Source organism: Lichenostomus cassidix, chromosome 6 (genome assembly GCF_008360975.1).
Source record: "Lichenostomus cassidix isolate B80296 chromosome 6, HeHo_3.0, whole genome shotgun sequence".
Classification (NCBI taxonomy): Eukaryota; Metazoa; Chordata; class Aves; order Passeriformes; family Meliphagidae; genus Lichenostomus; species Lichenostomus cassidix.
This window is the reverse complement of record NC_139487.1, coordinates 13952547-13979899: the sequence shown is the minus strand read 5'-3', so window position 1 is coordinate 13979899 and position 27353 is coordinate 13952547. Positions and strand designations below refer to the sequence as shown.

The following is a 27353-nucleotide window of genomic DNA, read 5'->3' as shown; positions in this document are numbered from 1 at the left end:
TTTCCTTTCCACAGGGAGTATCCTGCCTCCAGAGCATCACTCCTGCAGATAACATTTGCTTCGTTCACAGTCAATCAATATGAAAGTTAAAAATGTTCCACAGACCCTTTTTCACTTAGCATTTTCCAATGCTGAATTTTATCTGGATCTTATAGGAATCTTCTTCCTGAAACGTACAGAAAATCACAGAAAAGCAGAGGAGAAAAATACTTGGACAGCTAATGGAATATTCATAAGCTCAAGATAACTAATATTCTCACCCCTATTCTTTTAAACACTGGCAAAATAACCTTAATAAAATATTACTTTTGTTCAGTGATCTGTATGTCTCTTTTTCTGCAGAGTAACTACTATTAAATACAACTCCGAACCGACCAAAAAATAGTATTTTAACACAACACTTGCAAGCTCAAAGTGAGGACACATTCCCCTATAACCACATTCACTCAGGGCTGGGGAACCCATCAGGACCCCACAGCATCCTCCACTGCAGCAAGACAGACTTCAACTCTGACTGTCAGCAACAGGCACATTTCTCCAGACCTGGAGAAGACCTTGGCAGAAGAGATCAGTCTCTGAAGACTGGGCAGGATGTCCTCTGTGCAGTCTGTAAATCTTCAAACCATGCACACAGACCGATGCAGGGAGGAAACTATCTAAATTTTAATCATTTTGCCCTGCTGTAAAAAGCACCAATGCAGTTGAATGGGGTGTAAGCATGTGATAAGTCTGCCTCCAAGCATCTCCTCTTTCAGGGTTAATCTGACAGACAGTAGGCACCCTGAAGGATCAAAACTAGCAAAGGCTTTTCTGCTGAAGGCTCAAGGAGAGGACTCTCCTACTCCTCAGTTACTGAAAGGTGGCTCCCATGATTAGCAAGTTAAAAAACAAAACCAAAACACCCTCCCTACAAAAAAAGCACACTAGAAAGAGACAGCAGTACGGCACAAAATCAGGAAAATGGTGCAGAACAAAGTAAAAAATAAAAGGTGAAAGCCCAGCAGCCTGTCCTAAGCCCAGTGACAGCAATGAATCCCAGGCTTTGTGGCCAGATGTTCAGAGAGGATCAGCCTCATGTATGTCCCACAGAAAAAATGGGGACAGACTATACCAAGGAGAGCATTACAGAGAGACTGGCTAAAAAGTAGAACCCTGTATAAAATAACAATCAATGTTTTTACCTTTGTTTCCCCCAGTCAAAAAATTCAGTCTGAAAACCAGAATTTTTCCACTTCTAGTTTTTTTACTCATTTCCTTCCAGTCTCAGACTAATAGTGTGGTGACCCATATCCAGTAAGTAACAAAATCTACTCAACTTCTTTCAGCATATTATAACTATAGAATAGAGTGAAAGACAAAAGTAAAGTGTAACTCCAGCAAAGCATTATCAATCAACAGAATCATGCAGCAGTCTTTCTGAACAAATACACTGCCAGCCTCAATAACCAATGAAAATTATTTTTAACGGCTGAAAAAAGAAATTAAAAAGGATCATTGACCAGCACCCTATACCTTCTGAAGCCATTTACCTCCTCCAAAACCTTTTCTCACTGGCATGCTGTTATTGCAATTTAACAGGTTTTTTTATTGGTCAGAACATCTCCCTCTCTGCTTTCTCCAGTGCCAACAACTAAACAATGCACAAAATACTGGCCTCAACATACAAGGAAAATTGAAGATGCTCTTATTGTTCAGGAATACAGGGGGAAACAGGAAAATCTATCAACCTGACACAACAAAACTAGGCCAACCAATGAGAAATCTGACTTTGAACTTTTAGTTATTTTTCATTAATCCAAAATGTTAAAAGCAGAAATAGAGCTTCTTTGATTTTTCCTAGAAGACCAAAGCATTTTTCCACAGATTAAGTTAAATATAATGATTTTTGTTATAAAAAAACGTTTTATAACTGTTCTCTCCTCACAGTGCTGAAAACAGAAAAATACTATTAGTAGAATAAATTAATTTTAATTCTTGACATTTCATCACCCCCTTACCTCTCAGCTTACTGACAGTGACTAACAGATAATAAGAGAAAAGCAAACAGACAGATTCTCCTACTGAAGACCAAGCATGGTCCATTCTCTCAAGTTTGAGAACCACATCAGCTCTGAATGAAACAAACTGGAACTCAGAAATAAACAAAAGTGGGATGGTTTCTTGCCAGCAGGCAGCTGAGCTGTGGTATTTCTTACCATGGGATGCTCCAAATGCAGGGAACTGGCATGGCATCTGGAGAGGGGCTGAATCAGGCTGTGGAAAATCAATCCATTTTGGTAAATTAAATGCACAGGAACCACAACTCTGAGCTGCAATGGAGACTAGAAGATCCTTGTGGCAAATATCACAATGTCACTTTACCATAGGCACCTGTTTTAAACATTTTTAATCTGGAGACATGACACTGGGATATTCCATGGCTCTTCAGCCTGCTCCAGAACAGCCACGTGTATTTTTATTAATGGTCCAGGCTGCAGAAAATTAAAAGCTGTGTAATCATAAACATTTTTTAATGTCCATTATCATATTTATCAGTCCATTTATCATATCTTTACTTATTCCAGAACAGGATTGTTAACTGACAATTCAAACAGAACAGCAAAGCAGCAAGTAAAAACAGCCAGGAAACCCAGCTGCCACAGTTCTTCAGACTAAAGCTTCTTCCAAAGCTTTATTACCTATTCCCATTTCAAAAAGGAAACAACAGCCAACCAAAAAGGCTGATAGACTAAATAATCATACAGAATGACTGGCTCAACATGTAATTCAGTACCACCATTTTGACAGAAACTTTCAGAGAAAAACACCAAACCAACTTGACTTAAGTGCTATTTAATAAATGATTACTTGAGGGATTTCATTTGTTTAAAACAATCACTCTGCTTCAGCTAAAGAAGTACTTTGGAAAGCTAGCATTAAAAAATTATTTGCTCTAATCTTTTCCAAACTGAGGCTTGGCATCTAATCCCTCTTCATTACCAAATAGCATAGTAACCAAGTATTCCATTTGTAAAGTAGTCACAATAACAACACCAAATAGTTGACCTGAGTTTTTCAAAGGTAACTATAAAGATAAAAACAAAACAGCACTTAATTACACAGAGTCAGGCAACAAACTCTCTTAGTCTTATTAAAAATATATGAAAATATATGGAGGGTATTTCCATTTGAAGTAATTTTGTCCAATTAGCAATACTGCTGTTATTACTTATTTTAAAAAGAGATGTTGTCCTAGTCAGCAAGTTACTGTTCAACTGTGTAAAATTGTTATGAAGGTCATTTCATAGACCAATTCACTAATGGATTTGTTATTAAATATAGGCATAAATTAATTAATTAGCATTCTTTTAAAAATAATAGTTTATTAGAGACAAATTTATAATAATAATCAATAATCATGAAGTACTTTACAGCAGTAACTTCATCTATTCTAAATGCAGAAGATTATAATTTATTACATTTATTTAGCTCATGGTTATTTTTTGCTTCATCAATCTATATTGCTGACTCTTTATATTGTTATTTATAACTTTTAATTGCGCAGAAAGGGGAGAGAATTATGAGCATTACAACAATAAATGACCATTAATATGTTCTTTTCCCCACATTTTAAGTCTTAGGAATTTCCTTATTCATCCTTTTGTTACAGAAAGGAAAGAAAAAGAAAAGTGTTAGAAAATTTATCTTTCTCTTTCCTTGCAAATCTCATTCACTTAAACAGAAAAAGAAACAAAGATATCAGAACTAGAATAACTGCTACAGCTCCATAAGGAATAGCAAATATATAAATATGCCAGGTAACTCTTAATTTAACAACAGCTGGCATTCATTTTGCACACATTAAGTCATAAAAATAAATACCAAGCATCTGTGATTGACATTAAGTCACTTTCTGATGCTCATATCTCAAATGTCATCCTCTTCTGCTCTTCTTCAGGTATACCCAGCATCCACAAAAAACAGCTCCTCAAACTGTAAAATTTTAACGTGACCCAACTAGCACTGGTGCTAAAGAAAGGAAAGGAAAGCAAAGGAAAGCATGATTCACAGAAAAAGAACCCATAAAACCACAACTGGTGTCTTACTGCTCCCACTGGATTGGCTTAATATTCTTACCAGTCACTCAATATTAAAGGAAAAAAGTATTGAACTTCCCTCCACAAGACCTTTACATGATATAACCCAGGCAAAGAGCAGATTAACCTTCCAAGAGTCTATTGTTTACCAAACACGGAGGGATAAAGAAACAAACTACAGAAATTATTCTCCCATGCACCAGCAATTTAACAGCTACCTGAATATCTGGTGTCGTAACTCCCACAGCTTGACTCTGTTTTCTAAGCACCACATAATCCAAATTGCTTTAAAAGTAATATTGTACTTTGGAGAGTTACTTCAAGAATAATGTGACCAAATTTCACTATTCACCCTCTATCACTCTGCTGTAGGTGAGATGCTGACTCCATCAGGGACTCCAGTGAGGCAAACCTCTAATGATTAAAATGTTGGTACAACAGAATTCACTAATGCCCTCCTGGTACAAAAGCCTTATAATGATGACATCCATTACTGAGAGATTAATACATTGTTTTCTTCCAATGGAAAGCAGGTTTCCACTTATGCATTTTGACTGTGTTTCCTTTCTTGCATGCCATGTGTAGTATGGATAGAAAATTGTGTCCTTTACAAAATTAGCACAGATTTGTCAACTGTCACCTCAGTTGACAAACAGCCATATTTCTCAGCCATGGCTGAGAACAGTTCATTAACCTGATCTAATTTAAGATTTTTATGATAATTATGTGAATAATACTAGCTGTGTTGCAGAAGAAATGGATACAGTCCCTTAAGCTTAGATTTGCTTATGTGAACTTTAGTTTTATGGCTCTAGAACTGCATGGAGAATAACAGCACACATCAAGATTTCATCTTTATCACTGTAAGTATTTGCGTCACACACATTTCACAGTTTTTCAAGGAGAGTTGCAATACTGTTTGAATGTTGCCACAAAGGTGTAGAGAAAACTTGAAATTAAACTTTTCTTCTTCTGTTCTAAACGACACACAATGCTGGGGATGGAAAACAACTCTGATCATTGTGGCTGCTCCCTCTGATCACCAGCAGCACGTCTGGTGGGTCAATATAAAATTACTGCTTGACATAACCACATTCAGACCTCTCTACTCCACTAGCAGCAGTTTCAATGATCAGCTCTAAGAGGAAGAGCTAGAGATTCACAAGATTTTTCCTGTTTCTAAGTTGTGTAATAGGATCAACTCCATCTGCCTGGCCCCAATTCCAGGCACGGCTGAACTCCAGGACTTAATTCAGATCTCTCTAAGGACCCATGTCCTCGCTTATTTCTGTTCCACTCAGCGAGTTCAGAAGAGAAGGATAAAATGAGTCAAGGATCAAAGGTGATGAGGGAAGATGTAATAGAGGGTTTTAGAAAAGCTGAAGAAACTGGGAAGTCATGCAAGACTAAAGAAGTGGTGGAGCCAGTGAGCTCAAAGCAGAGCCTGCAGCACGGGGCAGTGAAAGTGCAGAGGCTGGCACAGAAGTGGAGCACACCAGAGGACCAAAAGCAGAGCTGATGAGGAGGGAGACAGGCTGCTTACTGCTTTAGAAATGCACTGGCAGTCTGCAATCCTTGTAATTAGGGAACAAAAACAAAATACAGATGAAAAATAAAAACAGGCAGAAGTATCAATATTAACAGGGGGAAAAAAGGAAAGTGTAGAATGGAAAGATTCTGGGAATGGGACAGATGGGACAAAGCAAAGAAGATGATCCATGGAAGACAAAGAACTAAGCATCTTTCTTAGGAGAGCAAAGTTCCCCAGATAAGACATATTTTAAGGTAAAAAATTCGTCAGTTAGTAGTTCACAGAAGTTAGGAGTTCTGACAAATTTTACTCCTCGAAATTGGTAATAGCTTTCGTTTTTCTTCTCCCTCTCTCTTAAATGCTTGTAGGTTTCCTGTTGTGCTAGATTGTTAGCACATTCCATTAGAGAAACCTTTCCTAACATTTCAGTATATTTTTCCTCTGAAAATTCTATAAAACCTAATCTGGCAATAAAGTTGCTCACACAAACAGATTATGATCTATCATATCAAAATAAATGTTGCCAGGGAACTACCAGCATACAATAGTGTAATGTGCAATCCTTCCATTATGTTTTTCTTCAAATTTTCCAGGCTTGATTTGGTTACTACTAGTTTTAACCTTATTTTCCATTCTGTGATGCAGTTTGTTCTTTTCTCAAGTCACAGTACACATAAAACCTTTACCCTCCCAATTAACACTTGTGTTAATAAACATGAGTTCTCGGGGACAGGCAATCTCGTAACACAAAGAGAAAGGTTTTATGAAGAGACACTATCTTGATTGCTATTAATTCTTCAATAAACAAGGAGAATCATAAATGTTCATAATTTAGAGACCTTGACTTACCAGGTTACTTGTAAGCCATAATGATACCTTAGTAACATAGAAAATCCATTAACCCTCGTTGTGTGCTGTACAAATGCTGAAAACACATGCCAGTGTCCTTCTGTCCTCATAAGTTTTGATGAATAGCCACTCTGCAAAGGAAAGCTTAAAATACAAGTTTAAAAGAATTTGCTTACTTATGCACAGCTATCAGAAAATCCAGATTCCATATGATCTAGGAATAAATCTCAGGTTTTTGCAAAGATTTACAGGTCTGTGAGCATAACACCCATAAACTGCTGTGTGCTGTGTTATTGGCAGAACTGTTTATGCATTTGACAAACTGCTGTTCAGATAAGATGGTATCCAACTAGGTACAGAAAAGAAACTGTCAACAACTCTGCAAGACTGTAACAGAAGTTGAAAAAGCAAAGCTTTCATGACTAACCATACCTTCAGAATATTCTCAAATCAGTCCCAGGCATGAAAACACAGTTGGAACTGATTTTAAGAGAAGGGTGAAGAATGGCACGTTGCCACAAGAGCAAGAACAAAGCCTAAACTGTGCTCCCTGTATTACATAATTGCTAAAGCAGATGAAAAAAATGTTAATATTATAGGTAATATGGAGATTTTAGCCAAATTATATTTGAGAAGTCTAGAACTAGACAGCAAACTTGTGACTGATTGAAAATAATCACAGTGACTGGAAAAGCACATACCCACCCTTTTCATGGTTTGTATGCTTTTACTGCTATGAGGGTTTGGATATTCCATTAGAAACATGGAAAGGGAGGAAGTTCAGACCCAATAGGCTATTTTTCCTCAAAAATCTAAGTCAAATGGCATAAATAGCAACTCTTGAAAACATGCATCTATTATTGAGTATTAAAAACCAAGCTGGCAAAAGCTCTGGCCCTCAGATGAGCAGGAACAAAGGGTGTGAGATGCAGATATACAAATATATGTTTCCTATTGGCTGCTAGAAGTTCTGCCTTGGTAAAGGTACTCTGCCCTTTAACTTTCAGATTTATGCCAGTTCCGTGTTATAAAACCAAGGCAAAAGATAACAGTGTGGAAAGTAGGGATGGATAATCTGGAATATGGTTGAATCCAGCAGCTGCAAAATCTGTGAGGACAGAGGGTCTCAAATAGGGAGAAACTTTGCACAAATACATCGTTTTACTTTGGCTATTTCTGCCCAGAAAGTTTCTGGGTCTGTGTTAATAGCAAAGTAATAAATGGGCTTCTAGAGTCACAGGGATTAATATGATTCTGTTGTTGCAAAGCATCTCACACTTAAATAATATTTGTGATTTTAAACCTCTGAAGATGCAGAAAAAGGACAACGTATATGAAATTTTAAACCTTTGGAACTTCATTTTAGTAACATTGCTCAGACCCTTTCTTTCTGGACCTTCCCCTTTCACCTCTCCCCTAACCACTACACCACTCCCTACTCTTCACCTCACCTGCTATCTTAGTATGCTGTCATGATATTTAGAAGGGGACAAAAAAATAAAAATATACTTTGAGTAATGTTCCAGAATGCCTAAAAAAAAAAAAAAAATAAAAAACAAACCCAAAACCACAATCCATTTTAAAGGATGACAGTACTTTGGTCCCAAGGGGCATCAACTCATGCAGCTTCATATAAAGGCAGATTCCATATACATAAATCACTTTCTCCCTTGCACCAACTCACTGCAAGAGATGAAAATACATACACTTCAAGAACTAATTTCTGTTGCACATATATTTAGATAGATAAAATTAAATAGATTCTATAAATATGAGGCAAACATATCAAAAAAGAAAAAATATAAGAGAGCCAACAAGATATGCTAAATCTCTTCCTGTTTAAGGCAAAGAAGGTCAGTAACCAGACAACTGACAAATTATATGCATCCTAAAACCCCAGCTTCATTTAGGACTTCTCAGCAGGTATCAGATTATATAGACTTATATGATAAAACTCCCTTTCCCCATGCATTACTCTCTCTGGTGTCCTCACCAGTTCATTTTTATCTCTGGAATGAAACTATGTGTAAGATCACAATACTGCAAATTTCCTAGTATGCAACAAAGAAAGGACTTGATTTCTCCATTAAATTACCAAATTATGGAAATGCTCAATACTGTGAAATAATTTTATCTCTTTCCAGATATTCTTATCCCACTCTCTTACACAAACTGCTTTCCTCAAAAAAAGTTATGAGGACATAAAAGCACTAGGAGGATATATGGCACTGTTTTAACTGACAACATTTACTGTTTAATAATGATAGAGAAAAAAACTTCAGGATGACTTTTATAAACTTATAAAACTTTTAAAAGTGATGGTATTTGGTAACTATTAAAGTAGCATTTATTGTATTTTGGACATTATTTGCTATGAGAATTCTGTTTTCATTAACAGAACTTTTTTTCATGTTCCTCTTGGGTTACAATTTCCAACTATGCCAATGCATCAGTTTCATCCAAAAAAGTCGTCATTTAGAAGTGGTCCTACTACTAGTATTTTCTGCTGTTCAAAAGCAGAGAAAGAGAATTCAGGTGCAGGTATTTCCTTGTCAGAAATAGCAAAAAAAAAAAAAAGTTATGGCCACTCTATAAGAATATATTACACATAATATTAAGGAAGATTAGACTAATATTTGACTAATATTTGAAGATTTTTCATCACCAGAACCTTTCTCCTCTCTATACTTTGCTCTCCCCAACCATCTGTCCCAGACCTTCCAAGTCTTTGGTGTATTTTATGTAGCCTTCCCTATTAAGAGTTTCTTTCACAAACTGTTTTTTTCTTTTTCTTTATTTAAGCGTTTCAGAGAAAGCATGTATAAATATGTATATACACATAAATAATGGAGCAGGAAACCTGTTTCTTATTCTTTTTTTCCTGCCACTTTGAGGGAACACAGTAAGCTAACCAAGGGGAAAATGTTTGCAAAAACATTTATAACAAGAATCAACCTACCTTCTTTAATAACACTGTTATTTACAAATTAGCAGTGCTATGTTCAGTCTCAAATCAATAAATAATAATATGTGAGTTTTAAGATGTGGAAATAAAACTACTGAATAATGGTTTTTGTTCAGTCTTTCTTCAACTCTCTGTTTGCTTTGGCTAGCTTAAACACTGAACTTTTTAGGACATAAAGAACATTTTGGTGATCTATTTTTAAAACAAGATGCTTATATCAAATAAACTATATCAATACACCCTAAACTGAATATAGGAGTGTAAAAGACCAGACTAGACATGAAAAGAAAAATACAGTAATATAATAACTCTGAAGAAATTCCAGTAGACATGATATAAATGAATGTGACATAAAAGTAATTTTGGGACAGCGAGAAGTGGGGCAATGCTGCTTTCAGAAGACTATTTAATGTTTGTGAAGTGCTTTGAAGACGAACACCCCTTCCTAAGTATTATGGCTATGGATTACCACTGGAGTCATGTAGCCTTACTCTGAAATTGAGAATCTCAGGAATTTGAGACAACCTCCAATTCAAAGTCAGAGGAGAGGCACAGACATACAAAGTATTAAGAATCCTATAGAAGGAATTGCTGTAAGCCATACACTACCATAAATTTTCTTGTTTCTATTACAGCAGTTTAAATAGAACATTTCCATAGGTGGAAAAATTTCCATGTGGGTAAAAATTGTAAAAGTATCAACCTTCAGTATACATGCTGGACTTTCTTTTGAATCGGGGGAGGAAAAAGAAATAAGTGATGCTACTATCAGAAACTGATGGCATTTATACCTTCAAAGTATATTCTGCCCAGTGATACCAAGACATGTATTGAACTGAGATCTTCCAAGATTAAAAGGATAAAGTTTTTAACACCACTTGACAGGAAAGAGAAAAGCATGTAAGTAACCTACCAATATACTGTTCAGTAGAGAATATAATCTGCTAATTCGCAAAATTTCAAACTGTATGAGTTTCACATTGAAAAAAGCAGCAACACAATTTCTCCACATAGCCCAAATTTCAGCAACTCAGTCAAAAGTTTAACAACTAAAATTTCCATCAACATAGAAGAGAAGGAAGATTGCAAATAATCTTATTCCCTAGAGTTACACTTTACAACCCAATTGCGCTTGAAAAAAATAAAATAAAATATAGGTTCAATATAAGACTCTGAGTATTTAGTCATTGAGTCTAAAATAAGAAAACTACATTATCCTGAGGTGATATGACTCCTCCTTGTTGGGTCTACACTTCCTTGCCTACTGAGAGTGAAATGGTGAGAGCAGATCCCATAAATTAGTGATTCAACAGCTGTACTCTTCATGGGGGGAAAAAAAAAAGTAATTCCCTTTCTCCACCCTGTCCCAAAATACAAAGCACAGAGATGCAAGTTGCAAATCCATAAGGACTAGAATCCCTTTTAACAAGATACATGCAAATACTTCGTGAAGCTACAGCTAAGTTTCTTCTTTTGATCCACGTCAAGGACATGAATCCTGTTTCCAAAGGAGTGAAATACTAAATAAAGAGGTGAAACAGAGTCCAGAACAAGGGGTTTTTTGTTTGTTTTGGGTTTTAATATAAAATAAAGAGGAGAGAATAGTTGCTTTATCAGCTTATATTTTGATTTTATTTCTAGTGTGATTGTTTATCATTGGGAGCATTCAGACAGTACTGAATAGCTCTAGTGTTCATATGATTTCAAAGAACCTCTACAGACTTCCCCACCTCATAAGCTGGAAATAATTGGTCCAAACCTGTCAGGAATAAGTATTTCTTCAGTGACTTCAAACTGGTTTGTAGTCACTGCGTGCGATTGCGTTAAAAGTATTTCTAGTAGCAATAGTTCAGTACATATATACCATCAAGAGCCTGAATTGTCAAACTCAGACTAGGTCCATGGTCACTTATGTGAAAGAACATTAAGCTACCAATTCATAACTTCTAAATTTGCTGATAAGTAATATTACTGAGCATGTAAATGAAATGTTACACATCTACAGCTTCATCTCTTAATGGCTTAAGAAACAGAGCAGAGGTAATTCCTCTTTCATCTCTGCAGAGCAGACTTTGGCTTTGATCTTGCCTTCCAAAAGAGCATCTCACTAGGGAACCAGCACCCCTATATCATGAATAATCTGCCCCAAACACCCCAAAATGTCTCTTACATTGTTTCATTACAGTGTTACTGCATCGGAACGTATATTCTTTTATTCATCTCTGTATTTCTTAATTGTTAAAGCAATCCAAAAGGTTATGTTCCATATGTTGAAGCCCTCTTTCTCTCTGTGGGCCAATAAAACTGAATGGAAGCAAGGCAGCATCTACCAGAATATTCTCTTTTGCCTGCATCTCACATGCAGCTACAAAAACAACTGTAAGAGCGCTAATACTTGAGCTCATCATCATTGTTTTCAACAGCTGGCCAAATCCCACAAGTGTAACCTAATTCATAAAAACCAGTTTCTCCTGGAAAATCTTTGACATATTCAATCAAATTGTCACCTGTATGTTCCAGCTACTGAAAACTACTAACACAGATTTTAATTTTTTTCCTTTTTACCATCAATATTTAGCTTTAACTTTACTTCCTGGTAAGAAAAAAAAAAGAGAAAAAAACAAAAGAACCCCCACAAACTGAGAAGAGAGACTGTAAGAGGAAAGGGGTACGTTTAGGTGATACATGGTACTGTAACTGTTCATGTGAAATACAAAAAAACCCCAAAACTTTTATCTTTTGTATCTTTTATATCAACTAAGGCCGATTAATCAGCTCTTGGGTCAACAGCTATTTGCGATAAAGTTTAAATAAACTAGCACTGTACCATTCTAATGAGTTTTGAGCAAGCATTACCTGAAATGAATGTGTTTAGGGTGATAGGATCAAGTTTGCTACCGGTGCCTTAAATCATAAGTGAGCAAATCCTCCCACCTACCACTTCAAACACACCACCTCCTCTGTTCATTTTTTCTCACTTCTGTTTCCAATTCAATTTCTTTTCACTACAGTGAATACATACTTCTGTTGATCTCATGGTTGGCTGGATTCATCGACTGGTACTTACCTCAGCAAAAGTTTCTTAAAATCCTAAATAAGACCCTGTGAATCAATGTTGAAGAGGAAAAACCTTTGCAGACATGCTGAGTGTGAGAGTTTCTGTAGGTCTTTAACCAATAGGAAAAAATAGTTCCTGCTCATAATTCTGGTGAGTACCAGCTCTAACTACACAGCCAGTATACAAACTATAGAAGTAGCAGTGAATCTATCACCTAGGTTAAAACTTATGTTGATAAGTACTGTAATACTCTAAACCACCCTATTAAAATATAGCAGGAAGTGCAATTATTGTATCTTGTATAGAATCAAAAGTTCCCCAAATAAATAATCAGGATACAGCTAATCAGCATCAAGTCACTCAACACTTATAGCTAAAACTGAACTGGAGCATACACAGCACATCTGTACATTTACAAGCACAAACCTCCCAGATGTTATAAATTACTATCTTTACCAGTTGCCTCCTGAAAGTGTTGACTTAAAGAAAATGCAGTGAACAGTGGAGATGTTCACAGCAGGAATTGTCAACAGAACTAAATTCACCAGTAAAAGATCTGTTGATATGTGTATGATCTAAAGGGTAAATGTCACAGAGCTATTACTGCTTGGGTGCATTACAGGGACATTACTTTCAGCTGTACTTGATGATACAGTCACAGAAAGTTCTACTACATTATTTACCACACACTATTTATTCAAGTTCAGCTATGTGCAACAGGCAACAAAATACCAATACTTAATTCCTAGTTTTAAAAAAAAAACCCTATCCAAAAACAGAACACCATGCCCTGAGTCATTTTAAACTACCAGACAACTCTGAACGATATTGGAGATATGAGAGTTTCATACAGTTGTACAGAAACTCATGTTAAAAAAGGAGACATCAAATTCCAAACTTTATTTGGAGGAGGCGAGAGAGAAAAGGAAAACCAGTTAATGACACAGCACTCCAGAAGGCAGCTCAGCATTAGCGATGCCATTCATTTACTGCCCGGACAGAGCGAGCCCGTCCCGTTGCTGGCGGAAAGGTACACCAGAGATCTCCATCAGCTCTGCTACCACTGACATCTCCCAGCCCGCCGCCCGCAGCAGCGTGCAATTTACACCCGGGAAAGCCCAGCTGCCCCGCTTCCACCCGAACGCCAGCAGGAGTTTCCCAACTGAGCACGGAAAAAAAAAAAATAAGGAAACAACAACCCCAAACTCTGACAGACTTTTTCTAGGCAGGGTCAGGGCTGCAGCGTGCACGGAGCGGTTCTGCCGGCTGCCCCGCGTCCCCCCGCGCCCCTCTCCCCGGGGCACCCCCTGCCCGGCCAGGTGCGCGCTGCCCCGCGGCCGTACTCACAGGGACACCGTGCGGTTGGGCAGCACGGCGGGCTGCAAAGTTTCCACCAAGTCTCCGCCGGTGCAGACCACTTTGATGCGGAGGGCCGGGCGGCCGGGCCCCTTGGCGCGCTCGGCGGCGCACAGGCAGCGGTCCACGATGAGGTCGGGGCAGTTCCTGCTGCCCCCGCACAGCCCCAGCGCGGCGGCCAGCAGCAGGCAGAGGCAGAGGCGGGGGCGCAGCCCGCGCATGCTGAGCCAGCGAGCGGGAGCCGCCGGCTGCCGCGCCGCGCATGGCACGCGTCCGTCCGCGCCGCTCCGCGGGCCCCTCCACGCCTCCCGCGCCCACCCCGCCCCGCCTCTCTCGCTGCGGCCGGCTCCGCTCCGAGGGACCCCCCCTTCCTCCTCCTCCTTTCTCCGAGGAGCCGCCGCTCCTTTCCTGCCGCAGCCCGTGCCGCCGCGGCGCTGGGCGGACCCTCCCGCCGCTCCCCGGGCGCGCCCCCCGGGCCGGCAGCCGCAGCCGGAGCGCCCGGAGCGCCGCTACCTGCGCTCGGTGCCCGGCGGCGCTGCTGGCAGCGGGGCTTGGGGACACCGCGCTGATGCCCAAGGACGCGCACAGGGGCGAGAGCGGCCCGGGCACAGGGCAGGAAATCGGGAGCTGGAAAAATTGTGTGAGTTGGGAATCTAGTTTTGAAAATAGCCACCTTTGCTACCGCTCTTGAGAGACCTGTGTGTTGAGGGCTGTTTGCACCTAGGGCGGTGGGAAAGGAGCCTCGGGTCCTGGGCAAAGGTCAGTGTAGAGCAAGAGAGGACAGTCCAGCCACTGACACCGGGGTTAGCTGGCTTCGGACATCTCAGATAATGCTGTGGACATGACCTAAATCAAAGGCTTGAGCAGTAGTCAAAGACTGACTTCATCATCCAGGTCAACGAGCAAATTTTCTACTAGTATTTCTCTGTCATTTATGGCACTCTGGCTTTGGAGCACTCTCAGTAGTATTTTGTGATCTATCTAGTAACTTCTAGGGTAGATTTTCAGCTACCCTGTTGGGGTTTTTTTGCTGGAAGTGAATAAAAAAATTCCACATTGTAACAGCAACTTCCATTTTTAATGGCCTTTTACTATGAGTAGGTTCCTTGCCTTCTCTTGCTCGATGGAGACTCACAACACATTTTCATTGCAGGATCTAGGCCAAAGTTAGTAATAGTCTGCCATAGCTATAAAGCTATTTTAAGAAATTACTTGGGTTTTATAAAATAATATTGTATTATAGCCCCTTAGGGAAGATTTGTCTTGCACATTTACAATGCCTGTTATCACTGTGTTCTAATACCTAATTGGAGCCTTTAGGCACTATGGTATTAATAAGTGATAGAGGGGTAGTGCCCTTGTGAAATTCAAGGCTAATAGGAACTTTTTCAGGAACAACCTTTTTTCTGCACAGTTGTTGATTTAAAGAATCATAAATATTACAACTTCTGCTCTTTTATTTTTAAAAGCAAAGTTGTGTAAGGCTTACTGGCAGGCAGCAAAGTGGACTGTATTTCATGTGACCACTCAACATTGCTATGGTTGCATGATGTTATTTATCATAAAGAAACCCAATGTATTTAATTTTGAAAATACTCTTTTAGCTTTGAAAAATTCTGTCACATCCACACTGTTTTTGAAAGTGCAAGTGAAGAATATGATATGCATTTATTGAGATGTAGCATAGATTTCGTTCAGTGTTAACCTTGCTGAGGAGAAATGGAATTTTTCAGTCAAACTCAGCCCTTAAACGTATGTGAGCAGAATTTTAACTTTTTTTCCCACCTCACTGATACTGAAAGGTTTTGGTTTTTTTTAAATACTGTTTCATTAGGGAATAGGAAGGTTTACAGTCACATTGAAGCCATCTATCAAATTCTAGAGTAAAGGTAGAAAAGGAATTATTCAAAACATTAGAGACAAAAAATAGGAGGCTTCTCTGCACTTCCTAGTGTATCTTTTTTCTTGCTTTATTACAAATAAAGACTAAAAGTTCAGCCATCTTCCCGTTTCCTCACTGACGTCTACAAATATCAAAAAAGTCAAAATTTTATGATTTCAAAGCACAGATCATGGTTCCTGCCTTGAGATCTCACAGTCTAAATAATTGCCTGGACAATTGAAAAAGGGATCTGAGCACCTACAGAGCTCAGTGCTGCTTCAGTTGCCACAAGCCAGCACAGCAGCACATTTCATGCTAGCAGTAGCTGGTCATTTTCCCAGACTTTGAAACACACAACTTCAACCCACTCATGATACAAAAACAACTAAATTTCTCATGTCTTGGGAAGTCATTACAATCCCAGACTCCATGTAGGATGGGAAGAAAAAAAGCTGCGGCTCTTGGATTTCAAAAGCAGCCAACATTGCACTGTGTTTGGGTTCCAAAGTGCCAATTTTAGACAAACTGTGCCTAGAGCTGGGGTACCTTTGGACATTTGCACAACAGATAGCATGGGATAGGTCATGAGCTCCTTAGCTGGGGATTGGTGTGTGTCTTTACACACCAAGAGAATTACAAATTTATTTTTAAGTCAAAGATACTTGGAGAATTTAGGTGTCTGTGCTCTTAAGTAGAGCTGAGAGAAGGTTTTCTAAATCGTAGTTGAACTTAGACCTTTCAATTCCTCTTAAATCTTTCTAAATCTAGCCCAAAGTTATTGCACATGTATATTGACAGGACACACTTTAGGATCTCTCTACTTAAAGCTTTATCTCTTGATTTGGTCAGAAATCAGAACATGATGTGTGCTGGTCTTCTTTTTCACTCAAAGCCAAAGGTGGTGTCTTAAGAAACACTGGAGGAGTCCTGAAATGCCAAGTTCTGATTAGATGAAGTTCCTGGCCAACAGAAACCAGACCAGAGATTCACTTGAAACATGAAAACTTTTCTAATTTCAATACCTATTTACAGTAAAATTCTTGCTTTAGTTATCTTATTATATTATAGAACTGAGGGATAAATTTGCTTAGCTCAAGGAAGGAAGAAAATTACTAGATGTGCCTATTTTCTTATGTTTTTATCTCCAAGCATCAAAAGTCTTAAAGCATTTTTAGTAGGTCTGCCGATGTATCCACATGCCATGACCTTATAACAGTACTTGAGACAAATTTTATGCTGTGGCTAAATGTGTAAGTGTTGAAAAGTAATGTAAATTAATTTAGGAATATAATCCTAAATTATATTAGCCTGAATGAATATGAGCAACAGAAAAAGGAATCAAAGGTTAGAAACACGGGTGATTCATTGAACTACAGGTTTACATTTCATTTAGATCATGTTCCCAAGCACAAAACAGCAGCAACACCTGCTTAGCATCACAGGACATTACACACCAATTAAGTAAGAAGAATGTGTTAAACAATAATAGGAAATATGGGGAGGCAGAATGTAAATAAGTGAATTCAAATTTTGTCAGGATTTCAAAATTGCATGTTAGTATTGGAACAGAGCCATGGAAACTATAATAACCACTAACAGGTTTTGGTCATGGCTTTTGTTTCATTTCTTATCCAGAAGTTGGCATTCTATCAGCCCTCTAATTCCTTGAATATTGACTTTTTATTCATAGTAGTGAAACAATGCATCATTTACTCCATCATTTACTCCATTTTCTCCATCACCTCAGTATCCCAACACTTTTATTCCATCATGAGTGTATTTCATGCTACTAACCACATCAGCATAGCACCAAAGTCTGTAAGCCTTTGCAATCAGTGACTAAAAAAACAAGCCTAGGAATTATTTGATCTAGAAAAAAGATAGGTAAAGTAACTGGGAGAAAAACAATCCAGAGCAGGTTTCCACTGGGGCACTTGAAATCCTATAAAAAGTTATTATTTGAAAGGTGATAGAGGAAAGAAAGCAGAATGGATTAAAATATGCAGTACAACATTCATGTAGAAAGGACCCAAGAATTTTCACCTTCACACATAATGAACTAATAATACATCAGCATTAGGAGTTTGATAACCCTGGTCCATAAATGGGCTCATGTAAAACACTGGTGATATCAAAACACAGAATGAAACAACAAAAGCAAAATTGTTCAGATTTGTTACAAATCACTACGATAATTGGATAAAACTGACTGCAGAAATAGACTCTCAGCAAAACTATCCTGAAGTTATTTAACAGACTGAGTACTCTTTCAAGGAAATGTGGAAACTGAGTCCTTCAGGACTGGAGTAATTAGAGCAGGGAATCATAAACCAGGGGAACAATGCCGCGTTAGAGAGAACTGACAAAACAGGATTTCCATTCCTGCTATTCTGCATCAGCACAATCAGAAACACCTCTCTATTGGCTTGATGTTAAGAAATTATAATGTAAGAAACCTTCAAATATCATTGCATTGCTTCCCTTCTGCATATATTTCTTCAGCAAGTTCACATTTATAGATAATATCTGAAATTGAAATGGGCTTGAACACTTCAGACCTTACAGGGCAACAGGTTTCCAAAAAGTTGCTTTTAACTATTCATTGAAATAAGGAGATCATTGAAGTTAGACCTTTGGTAAAAAAATATGGCTTTATTTGTTCTGTCGCAGAGACCAGTGAAAAATTCAGCTCAAAACTGAGAATATTGCTCTGAAATCATAAACAAATAATAATAAGCTGTCAGTGGGGAGTGCAATAATTATCACAAAACTATTGACAGGGAAATAAATTATATTTGAAGGGAAAAACTCGAGTGTTTGATATTTCTCAATATTAGGCCAAATTTTCCTCCAAAGATTACTTCAGAGCTATTGCCAAAAAGACCCCTTCCCCCAGAAAAATCATACCTACAAGGGAGTATATGTCAGTGTGCATTTCTGATGACCACCAAATAAACTCCAGCTGTTGCCAAGTCCCTCAGCTGCTTCAGAGAACATATTGAAATTGTTCAGGAATACTGTTGATGGCACATATATTTTAATGTTCTAGCATTCATCTCTTCATGCTGTTTTATCTACTTGCACAGTAACAGAACAACACTTTTGCATGGTCAGCCAAAGGAGAAGCAGCCTTTTTTTTTTTTTTTAAGCTTTGTACCTTCTGAGGTCTCACAAGGGGCAAGGTTCAGACTGCAAAACTGCACTGAGAGTTGAAATGCTGTCCTGCAGAAGTCAGAGAGGAAAGTGCAGAGGGGATGGCAGCTGCCTTCTGTCCCAGAGACCCAGACATCTATTCCTGCAGGAATGCAGGGCTTTCAGGAGAGCCACCCTTTCTCACACACGTGGTTCCAAGACACACTGGGAGGACATATTTTTGGATGTTGATGTACACATGCCAGTGCTTCTCAGTGTTTTTCATTCCTAAGACACATGAGAATTCTGACTGATTTACCAGCATGCCTTGCATCAGAGATAAAGGGAGAGAAAGAAAAACATAGCACTCTGAAAATGGACTATTTTCCAGGTAGAGAGATATTTCAGGTTTTCCTACCATAGAAAAATATTTTTTCTCTCTGTCATCTCCCTGCTTTAAGAAGGTCAAATGAGTCTTTTCCACAGCTTCTTGAATTATGAAGGTTTCTTAATGCCCTCCTTTGTGCTTCTAGAGGTGGCAGATTAGTCCCTCTCTTCATTGCAGATGAGACAAAATGGTGAGTGGATGTTCTAAAGTCAGAGGACGGCAAGGGTCAGATATAAACAGTCAAGGCAACACATATTTGTGCCCAGGACAGAGGGGCTGGGACTAAATGATCTTTAAGGTCCCTTCCAACCCTAACCATTCTATGACTATGGGATTCTGTAACTTCATTAATGGACTTTAAATACACTTTATAGTAGTCATTAATGGAGTTTAGGGTTGTAATGTGATCAGACAATGCCAGGATGATTTCTGTTTGACAGAAGCTCTGGACATCACCTGGTCCAAGTCCTGAAAGGACAACTTCAAAAGTACATTTCATTGCTCAGGGCTTGTCCTGTGGTATTTTGAATCACTGCACTGAAGAGGATTTCCCTTCAGTTTGGTCATCCTTGCTGCAAAGGACTGTTTTTTCCTTTGCTCTTGGAATAATTTCCCTTGCTGCAGATTTTATCTATTCTCTCTTCTTTTACTGTGTACCACTGGAAAAAAAAGTTTATCTTTGCCATCTGCTCCTCAACTACCCATGAGATAATTGAAGACAGCATTAAGATCCTCTGCCTCCTCTTCTCCAGGCAGAACAAGCCCTGCTCTCTCCTTTATATGTCAGGTTTTCCAGCCCCCCAGCAATTTTACTGATGCTCCAACAAGGTAAAACCAGTTTATCAATGTATTTTTCTGCATGACTCTACCATCTTGTGACAATATATGAATGGTGCAAAATAAAAGTAGTTATTGCTTTATTATTTCCCTTATTAATCAACTTAATGGCAAGAATTTCCAGCAAGCTGATGGGTTATGTGTTATCATTCATGCAGTGAATTAAAAGGACGTATTAACCTAACCCGTATTTCATTGCTTGCGAGTTTATTCCCGTGTTGCAAAAAAAGGAAAATAACAATTTATAATCTGAAAAACAATGATCAAACTAAGAATCTCATTATACAATAGATGCTTAAGATAGACAAATGTTGCACTGCCTGCTACATTTCATTCCTATCACTCACTTAGGTGGAATCCAATCTGAATGCCAACAGTAGCCTGATAGAGAAGGTTCCAAGAATAGCTAATGATTCTAATTACTTCATAACTTGTATTTAAATGGCCAATTGAAAACAGAGGGGGAAAATTACAAATGCTAAATGAGAACTTTTATTCATACATGAACAGAAGTTTAAAAAAAACCAAAAAACTATACTGTGGCTTGAACTAATTTTGTAGAGGATTTAAGTGAAGTCATATTTTGTGGCCAAGACAGAAAGTCCCTTGGTAGCAATACTAACATGAAGAGCCAACAAATCCAATTATCATTAACAGCTGCGCAACATTCTGCTAATATCAATAATCCTGCAGTTCAGCTAAATTCTAACACACTTCCATCTTTTTCTGAAATTCCTTCTGTAAAAACAAATTTCTGTTGCATCTGTTCTTTTCTGTCTCCTTTTTCCCATTTTAATTTCATTTCCCACTTCAAACCCCTTGAAATTGTGTCATTCACTATTATGTATTGTTTCCTTAAAATTCCTTTGGAGAGCTCATATCTTCCTCTAAATTAAAAGGGTTTTATAAACTGACCTTCCCTTCTGTCAGGTAGATGTCTTCTTCCCTCTGTTTCCAATGTCTTTAGATTTGCCAGTAATTCAGATATTTTCATGTATACTTCCTATGCATTCTTAGTGGCTGTTGTGATTTTTAAGACATTATGCCCTTTTATGTCATCTGTCTTGGTACTTTTGGATAGGAAAACCTTAAGTGTTAAATTGAAGTGCTGTGTAACTACTGTACCATGTACAGCAACGGCAGCAAATGTCAATAAAGAAAACTTTTAAAATAAGTAGAATTACAGGAATGCAAACTAAAAAGCATATGTATTTGCAAATCTTAATTGCTTTTAAGCATAGCAGAAATTATTCAAGAAAATATTTGTACTTTTAAAGGGCCTCACCTACTTCTGAATCTTATGGTATCAGGGCTAAAAGCAGAGGATGTATCTGCTGCCTTAAAACTCAGAAATACCAATGTCCACAAAGCCTATTTTGAAAAGAATTTTTAAAAAATCGTTTTAAAACTACTATTCTTTATACTTTTCTTATAATATGTACTGTTTTCCCACTCTATTTCCAAACCTTCTCTTTTAATATGGAAGCACAATTGGAATACTAAATCACACTCCAGAATGGCAGCAATTGGTGTGTATGCAGTGTTAATTGAGTTGGGAGACATTCCTCACCAGATGGATATGGATTTTTGTGAATGCATAATGGCCCTTTAAGAAGCTTAATAGAAAAGTATGAAACCTTTTACAAGCAGCATTCCAAAGCAGGACTGCCAAAAGCAAGTGCACATAAATAGCTCTGATAATTGGAGCCGTATTCCTGCACTCATTCCTGCAACAGAGCAGGGCTGCTGACCACACACCATGGTTGGATTAGCCACCTGGGCTGGGCTGGTACTCAAGCTGCCCTCATCTTCTACCAAAAAACGAGAAACTTAGGGTTGTCCTCTTTGCCAGAGCTTCAGCATTTGTTAGTCACTGAATGTAGTTTCCCACTTTCTGCACACAAGTGGATTTTTAGATCCTGCACTTGTTACAAAGGCAGCTCCAGGTTGGTGTAAAACCTGGCCCCACCATGCTGACAGGACAGCAAGTCCTGTCCCTAAATCACAAAAAGGGGGAAGATGACATTAAATCCATCAGAACTGAGGTAACTCAAGGAACAGGACAGAGACACCTCAATTTTACATCCTTCTGATTCTGTGTTGCAATGGCAGTTTTGATGAGACTCTGATGAAGAGCCATCTACATAATACTATTCATTATCTATTTTCTTTATCTACATTTTCAAAAACATGTGTATGGCATATGTTTCTCATCCTTAACTATGACCTTTGTTTATTTATAGTTTTAAAACCTCTGACTACTGCCAGACACTATTAAAAATAAACATTTTAATTGTTTTCATGTTTTATCCTCCCCTCCCCTTTCCACCCAAGTCTGACAGGATGAAACATTGTTTTTGCTTGGGATATAGCTGCTTCTGCTGCAACAAGAAAGAGGACTAGAAGGAAGTTGTATACATATTGTCAGAATAGTTTTATATTCAGCTGTCTGGAAACAAAGCAAATGCGATCTCCCAGCCCTCTTTAAGATAAATCTCCCCATTCCCAGGCTCTGCCTTCAGCTGAGGGTGCAGCAGTAAGTACTGAATTGCTCTTCTGCCTTTAGCTCAGCCAAACTTAGCTCTTTCTTCCCAGCATCACAGCCTCAATGCGAGAGGCCATCTTCATTTCCCATGTAAACAAATAGCTGCACTGCTCAGTGAAAGGTTGGTTTTTGTTTCCACATGCATATAAAAAGCCTTCTGCACTGAAAATTAATTGCCCTAACAATTTTAAGCTTTTTAGGTTTGTTGGCTTTTTGCCATTTGTGTTTTTGTTTGTTTTGATTTGGGGTTTTCTTGCACAAGTTTAAGCAGACCTAGTGCAAAGGGGTACAAAATAGCAGAGAAAGCTTAAGATATTACTTTTTCCAGTCTATCTGATCAGCTGGCTTTTGTGCTCCATTATACAGATGAGTCTTTTCTGGTTTTGGAGTACCAAGCCATGTTCAAGGAACTAGGACACCTTCTTAGCACCATGGATTTTACTGCATGAAGTCCATCACTTTAATAGCATTGCAGAGCCTAAATCTCTTAGGTGATATGCTGGGGAAAAGGGCAGAAACACACTAATTAAAGGTGCTTCTAGCCCTCCTGCAATATTATCTATAATTCTAGGTGTACATACCAGAAGCAGTAAGTTCTTTTTTTTGATACCTGATATACTTCCTTTTCTGGAGTGTTCTTCTACTTTCTCAGTCAATAGCAATGACCAATGTTTGAGAGAAGCTGATTTAAAAACTGATGTGGCTGCAGCAGTTTCCTAGTTTGAAAAGGGATAAGTCATACTCTGTGTCACAGTTTTCCTTTATTCCATTTGCCTTTGTTTGAAATTAGATTTTAGATTAGATTAAGTAAAGCCATTCTTAGCAGGTCTGTCTGGCACAAGAGACCCCAAACAGAGTTGGGTGCAGTTTTTACCAAGCAGCATAGGAGCAGCATCACATAACATACTCAGAAGCTAAAAACAAAAGACACCAAAGAACTCTCTCATCTTTGGGGGAAAGGAAAAAAAATATAAAAAGGACAAACCCTCATCCTCCATTCCTATGAGGGTTCCCAGCTCTTCCTTCTCCTGCCTTTCATTGTCATGGTGAAGTAAAATATCTCTGTGATTAAAGATACCAGGTGAAGCAAAACCAGACATCCAACTAGGATATTTAGGGACAGCCTGTCAGATGGTGAAGCAATACAGTCCTGATAAAAAGGAGCTACTAAAATGCATCTTCTCTGTAAAGATTACTCTTGTTCTCACCAGACACTGAGGGCATAAAAATATTCTCAGCCCTTAGTAAAAGATAATGCTTAGTGAGTGTAGGTGTCTGCCAGGGGCAGTGGGAGTGTCCAAAGAAGTAGTGAATGGATGTTTTTGCATTGTTCCTGACATGTCTGGGAAGCAGGTAGAAAACAGGGAGGGAACAGTTAAAATCAGTGATTGCATGTTCTTTCTTTGCCCAGTTTTTGTTTGGTTTGGATGATTACTGGTCTGTGAACACAAATTCCTTGTGCATGTATTAATTTATTTCCTTGTTCCTTTTCTTCTCTCTATGTTAGATCCCTTCATAAACAGGCTGCAAATGGAATTTCTGGTCTCTTCTTTAACTGTCTTCAGCTGGATCTTGATGACAGAAGAGAAATCAACCTTCCCTGCAGGTAGGAAACTCAAAGTCCACAGCCTAAATGAGAGGTCTGTGATTCAGAGGTCTGTGTGTTCCTCTATCCTATCCCAACAGGTGTCATTGTTCCTGCTGCTGTATGGCTGAATTCCCAGCATGAATCTCATTCTCTCCAGGAACAGCAGTTACACTGTGCTGATGGACCCAGAGACCTGTCCATGGCACTGAAAAGCTACAATCACACCTCCACAGGAAGAGTGATGGAAAATTTGACTGTAGGAATTTCCAGTCTATGGTAACCTCACTTCCATTGTGCCTGGGAACTGCTGCTATGGCGAGGTAACAGCAAAGCTTTCAATTTCCAGAGAAACTGCAGAAATCAGGCACCTTCATCTGCTGATGCTGCTGTTTACACTTCCTGTCTCAAATGCACTGAATGGATGTTCTGGATTGTGTACAGCTGGTAAACCAGCAAGGCTCAGTGCAGCCTCCTGATTCCCTGTTTGCAGATGAGTAAAGCTCTGCTTTCATCTCCAGACTATACCCTCATAATTTACAATCCCAATTCATAACCCAGAATTACTACTGAGTATTTAAATCACTCAGGCAAATAAAATATTTCTAAGTTATGGTATAATTTAAATTAGTGGCAGTATTTCTACTGAACTCGCATAGCCAGGCTTTCACCCACTAAATCTTGCCAAAATTAATAGTCAGCCATAATAAGTAACCACTTATTAGTAATCAGGGATTTCACTGATGTCCTGAGAGCTTGGTCTTCTGCATAAGAGAAGCTCTAAGAGTTTCCTGAATTGTGTCGAAAATGGAAGTAAAATATAGATAGCCATTCAGAAGAATACATATCCAAATTTGCTATGTAATTTTGATAATGGAAATCTACTGTAGTCTTTACTAAAATCAGCTAAAAGGTTAATTACTGCCATTGCTGTATAATCTGCATCTTGTCTCTATTAGAATTTGCTTAGCTTGTAACTGCAGATATATTTGTTATCAATAGGAAAAAATGTATTTTTAGCCTAAGGATGATAAAGTAAATTAATTGAACTTGAGGTTTTGCAATAAGTTTTACATCCTCTTCTCACTCTTATGATTCCTGTTCTGACCATTCCAACATTTTCCTGTACGAATCAGGAACCCGATATTCAAGCAGCTACACACAAGCTGATACTGCTCCTCCTTGAAACCACATATTCCCAATAACTTTGGTGCAAGCCTGTAGCAAACTGAGTTGAGAGATTAAGCAGATGTTCTAGATGTAAACTTCAGGGAGAAAAAAAGAAAAAAAAAAAAGAAAAAAAGAAAGAAAAAAAGAAAAAAACTAAAAAAAGAAAAAAAGAAAAAGGAAAAAAGCCCACACCAAAATAATCCCTGAAAGCTTAAACCAAAATTAGACTATTGTAAAGGTACTTCATTGTGCTTTACTGAACAAGGCAGGCAAATGCTATTTCAGTTCATCCTATCAAAACAAATATTGAGTTCCATTAAATAGTATATATTCTAGAAAATTTACCAAATGGAAGAGGAAAGAAAGAGACTCAAAAATAGTTCAACTATAAAATAAGATTTCTCTTTTAAACCAAAAACTGATACTCTTGTGATATTAACTTTCATTGCAGTTAGAATTATATAACTGAAGTAAATAATTAGATGCCCAGATTCTCGTTTTGTGTGTTTGGGGAGGGACCTAATATTTGTCAGAAGCCTCAGAAAATAACACTGGAGGTTTAATACTTCAGTTCTCATTAGCTGCAAATAAGTCAATTAGTTATGAACAGCTCTGACTCTCCTTGTAAACAACCTAAAAGCTACACATACTGATTTTTAGAGGCAGGGTAAAAGTTCTCCCACTTTATTTATAGAGGTGGAGAGAGACAAGGATATCCTTTGGACTACTGCAGCTCAAAACTCAGAGTTTCCTGCTTCCAACTGTGTCACTAGGAAACAGGAAAAGCAAAAAAGAATATTCACCAAAAAATATTCGTCTAGTTTGTATATATTAAATCAAACTGCTATTACTACTGGCCATGAGAAAAAAAGCTTAACATCTAATTTTTCTTGACTTTAGGCTATTTATTATCATAGATTTACACTTCTGAAATCATAGTTAACAGCAGAATTCCTCTGTGTTCAGAGCACATTTATAGGCTAGGAATAGCTATTGCCAGAGGAAATAAGCAAGAGGGTCAGGGGACAAGCAAATTAAAAACAAACCCGAAATAACCCAAGGATGTACTGCTTTGGTAAATATAAACTTATTTTCAATGTTGTTTTTGTGTAAAGGATGTCTATATTGGATCAATAATAATGTATTTATTGAAACTTACACAAATCCATGAGGTATTTATTTTCCTGTGAAACAAAGCCCTGAAATCTGTGACGGTGACAAAGAGACTTAATAATGCATTCCCCACCCCCCAATGTGTGTTAATCCTGATTAATCCCAATTTTAATGATATTTTACAGCCTGAATTTTTTAAGTTGTTACCACAACACACAGAAAATCCTCAGCATGGCTGCCAAATTGATCTAATCCTTCACTCCACTTTAAGTAAAACAAAACGTAGTATTCAATGTTTTCTTCTACTACAGGAAAAAACCTCCTAGCTATCTTTTTCTGAAGATGCACAGCTATATTAAGGCTCATTAGGAAGGTCACCACTTGCTTGTTTTTTCAGCATAGGCCATGCATGTGGTATCAGATGGTTTTCAGAAACCATTTCATTATGTCATTCCAAAGGGTACCACAGTATAAATGCCCATGGATGTAGGTGAACTCCATCCATACACATGGAAAAAACAGTCTTATGATGAGTTGTGTAAACATGCAGAATTCTTAAACAAAACAAACAAATAAATAAATACAGCTCCCACACACAAAAACAACATCAAACCACAAACAAATCCTCCCTGCAAAATAGCAGAACTCACAACACAAACAATAAAAAAACCCCACCTCACCCCCACCAAAAAATCACTATTATCATTTGCAGGAAGTCAGGTGCCAGTAAAAAATAAATTAGGAAAACGATGTTTAGCTGAGGCCTGATCTGGACACTTCATAGAACATTTGAAAAAGTCATTACACAGAAACATGTCAGTCAAGAGAGCAGCTTTCTTGAAGCCTCAATTTCAGAGACAAGTACA

The 27353-nt window shown here is 38.1% G+C and overlaps 2 protein-coding genes across 2 annotated transcripts in view; one reads left to right on the top strand and one right to left on the bottom strand.

The window, feature by feature from the left end:
• LOC146435284 (adhesion G protein-coupled receptor A3-like) overlaps positions 1-14130 on the bottom strand; it is a 256900-nt gene extending 242770 nt beyond the window's left edge. The window contains exon 1 of the mRNA XM_085065134.1: positions 13827-14130. Coding sequence (XP_084921260.1) covers positions 13827-14056 — 230 coding nt within the window. The 5' untranslated portion in view covers positions 14057-14130. The remainder of the gene's footprint in view (positions 1-13826) is intronic.
• LOC146435283 (uncharacterized) lies at positions 14055-25505 on the top strand. Its single transcript, XM_085064519.1, has 3 exons — positions 14055-14475; positions 24127-24225; positions 24306-25505. Exons 1-3 carry the CDS (start codon positions 14055-14057, stop codon positions 24485-24487), a joined length of 702 nt encoding a protein of 233 aa, XP_084920645.1. The 3' UTR covers positions 24488-25505.
• The last annotated feature ends 1848 nt before the right edge of the window (positions 25506-27353 follow it).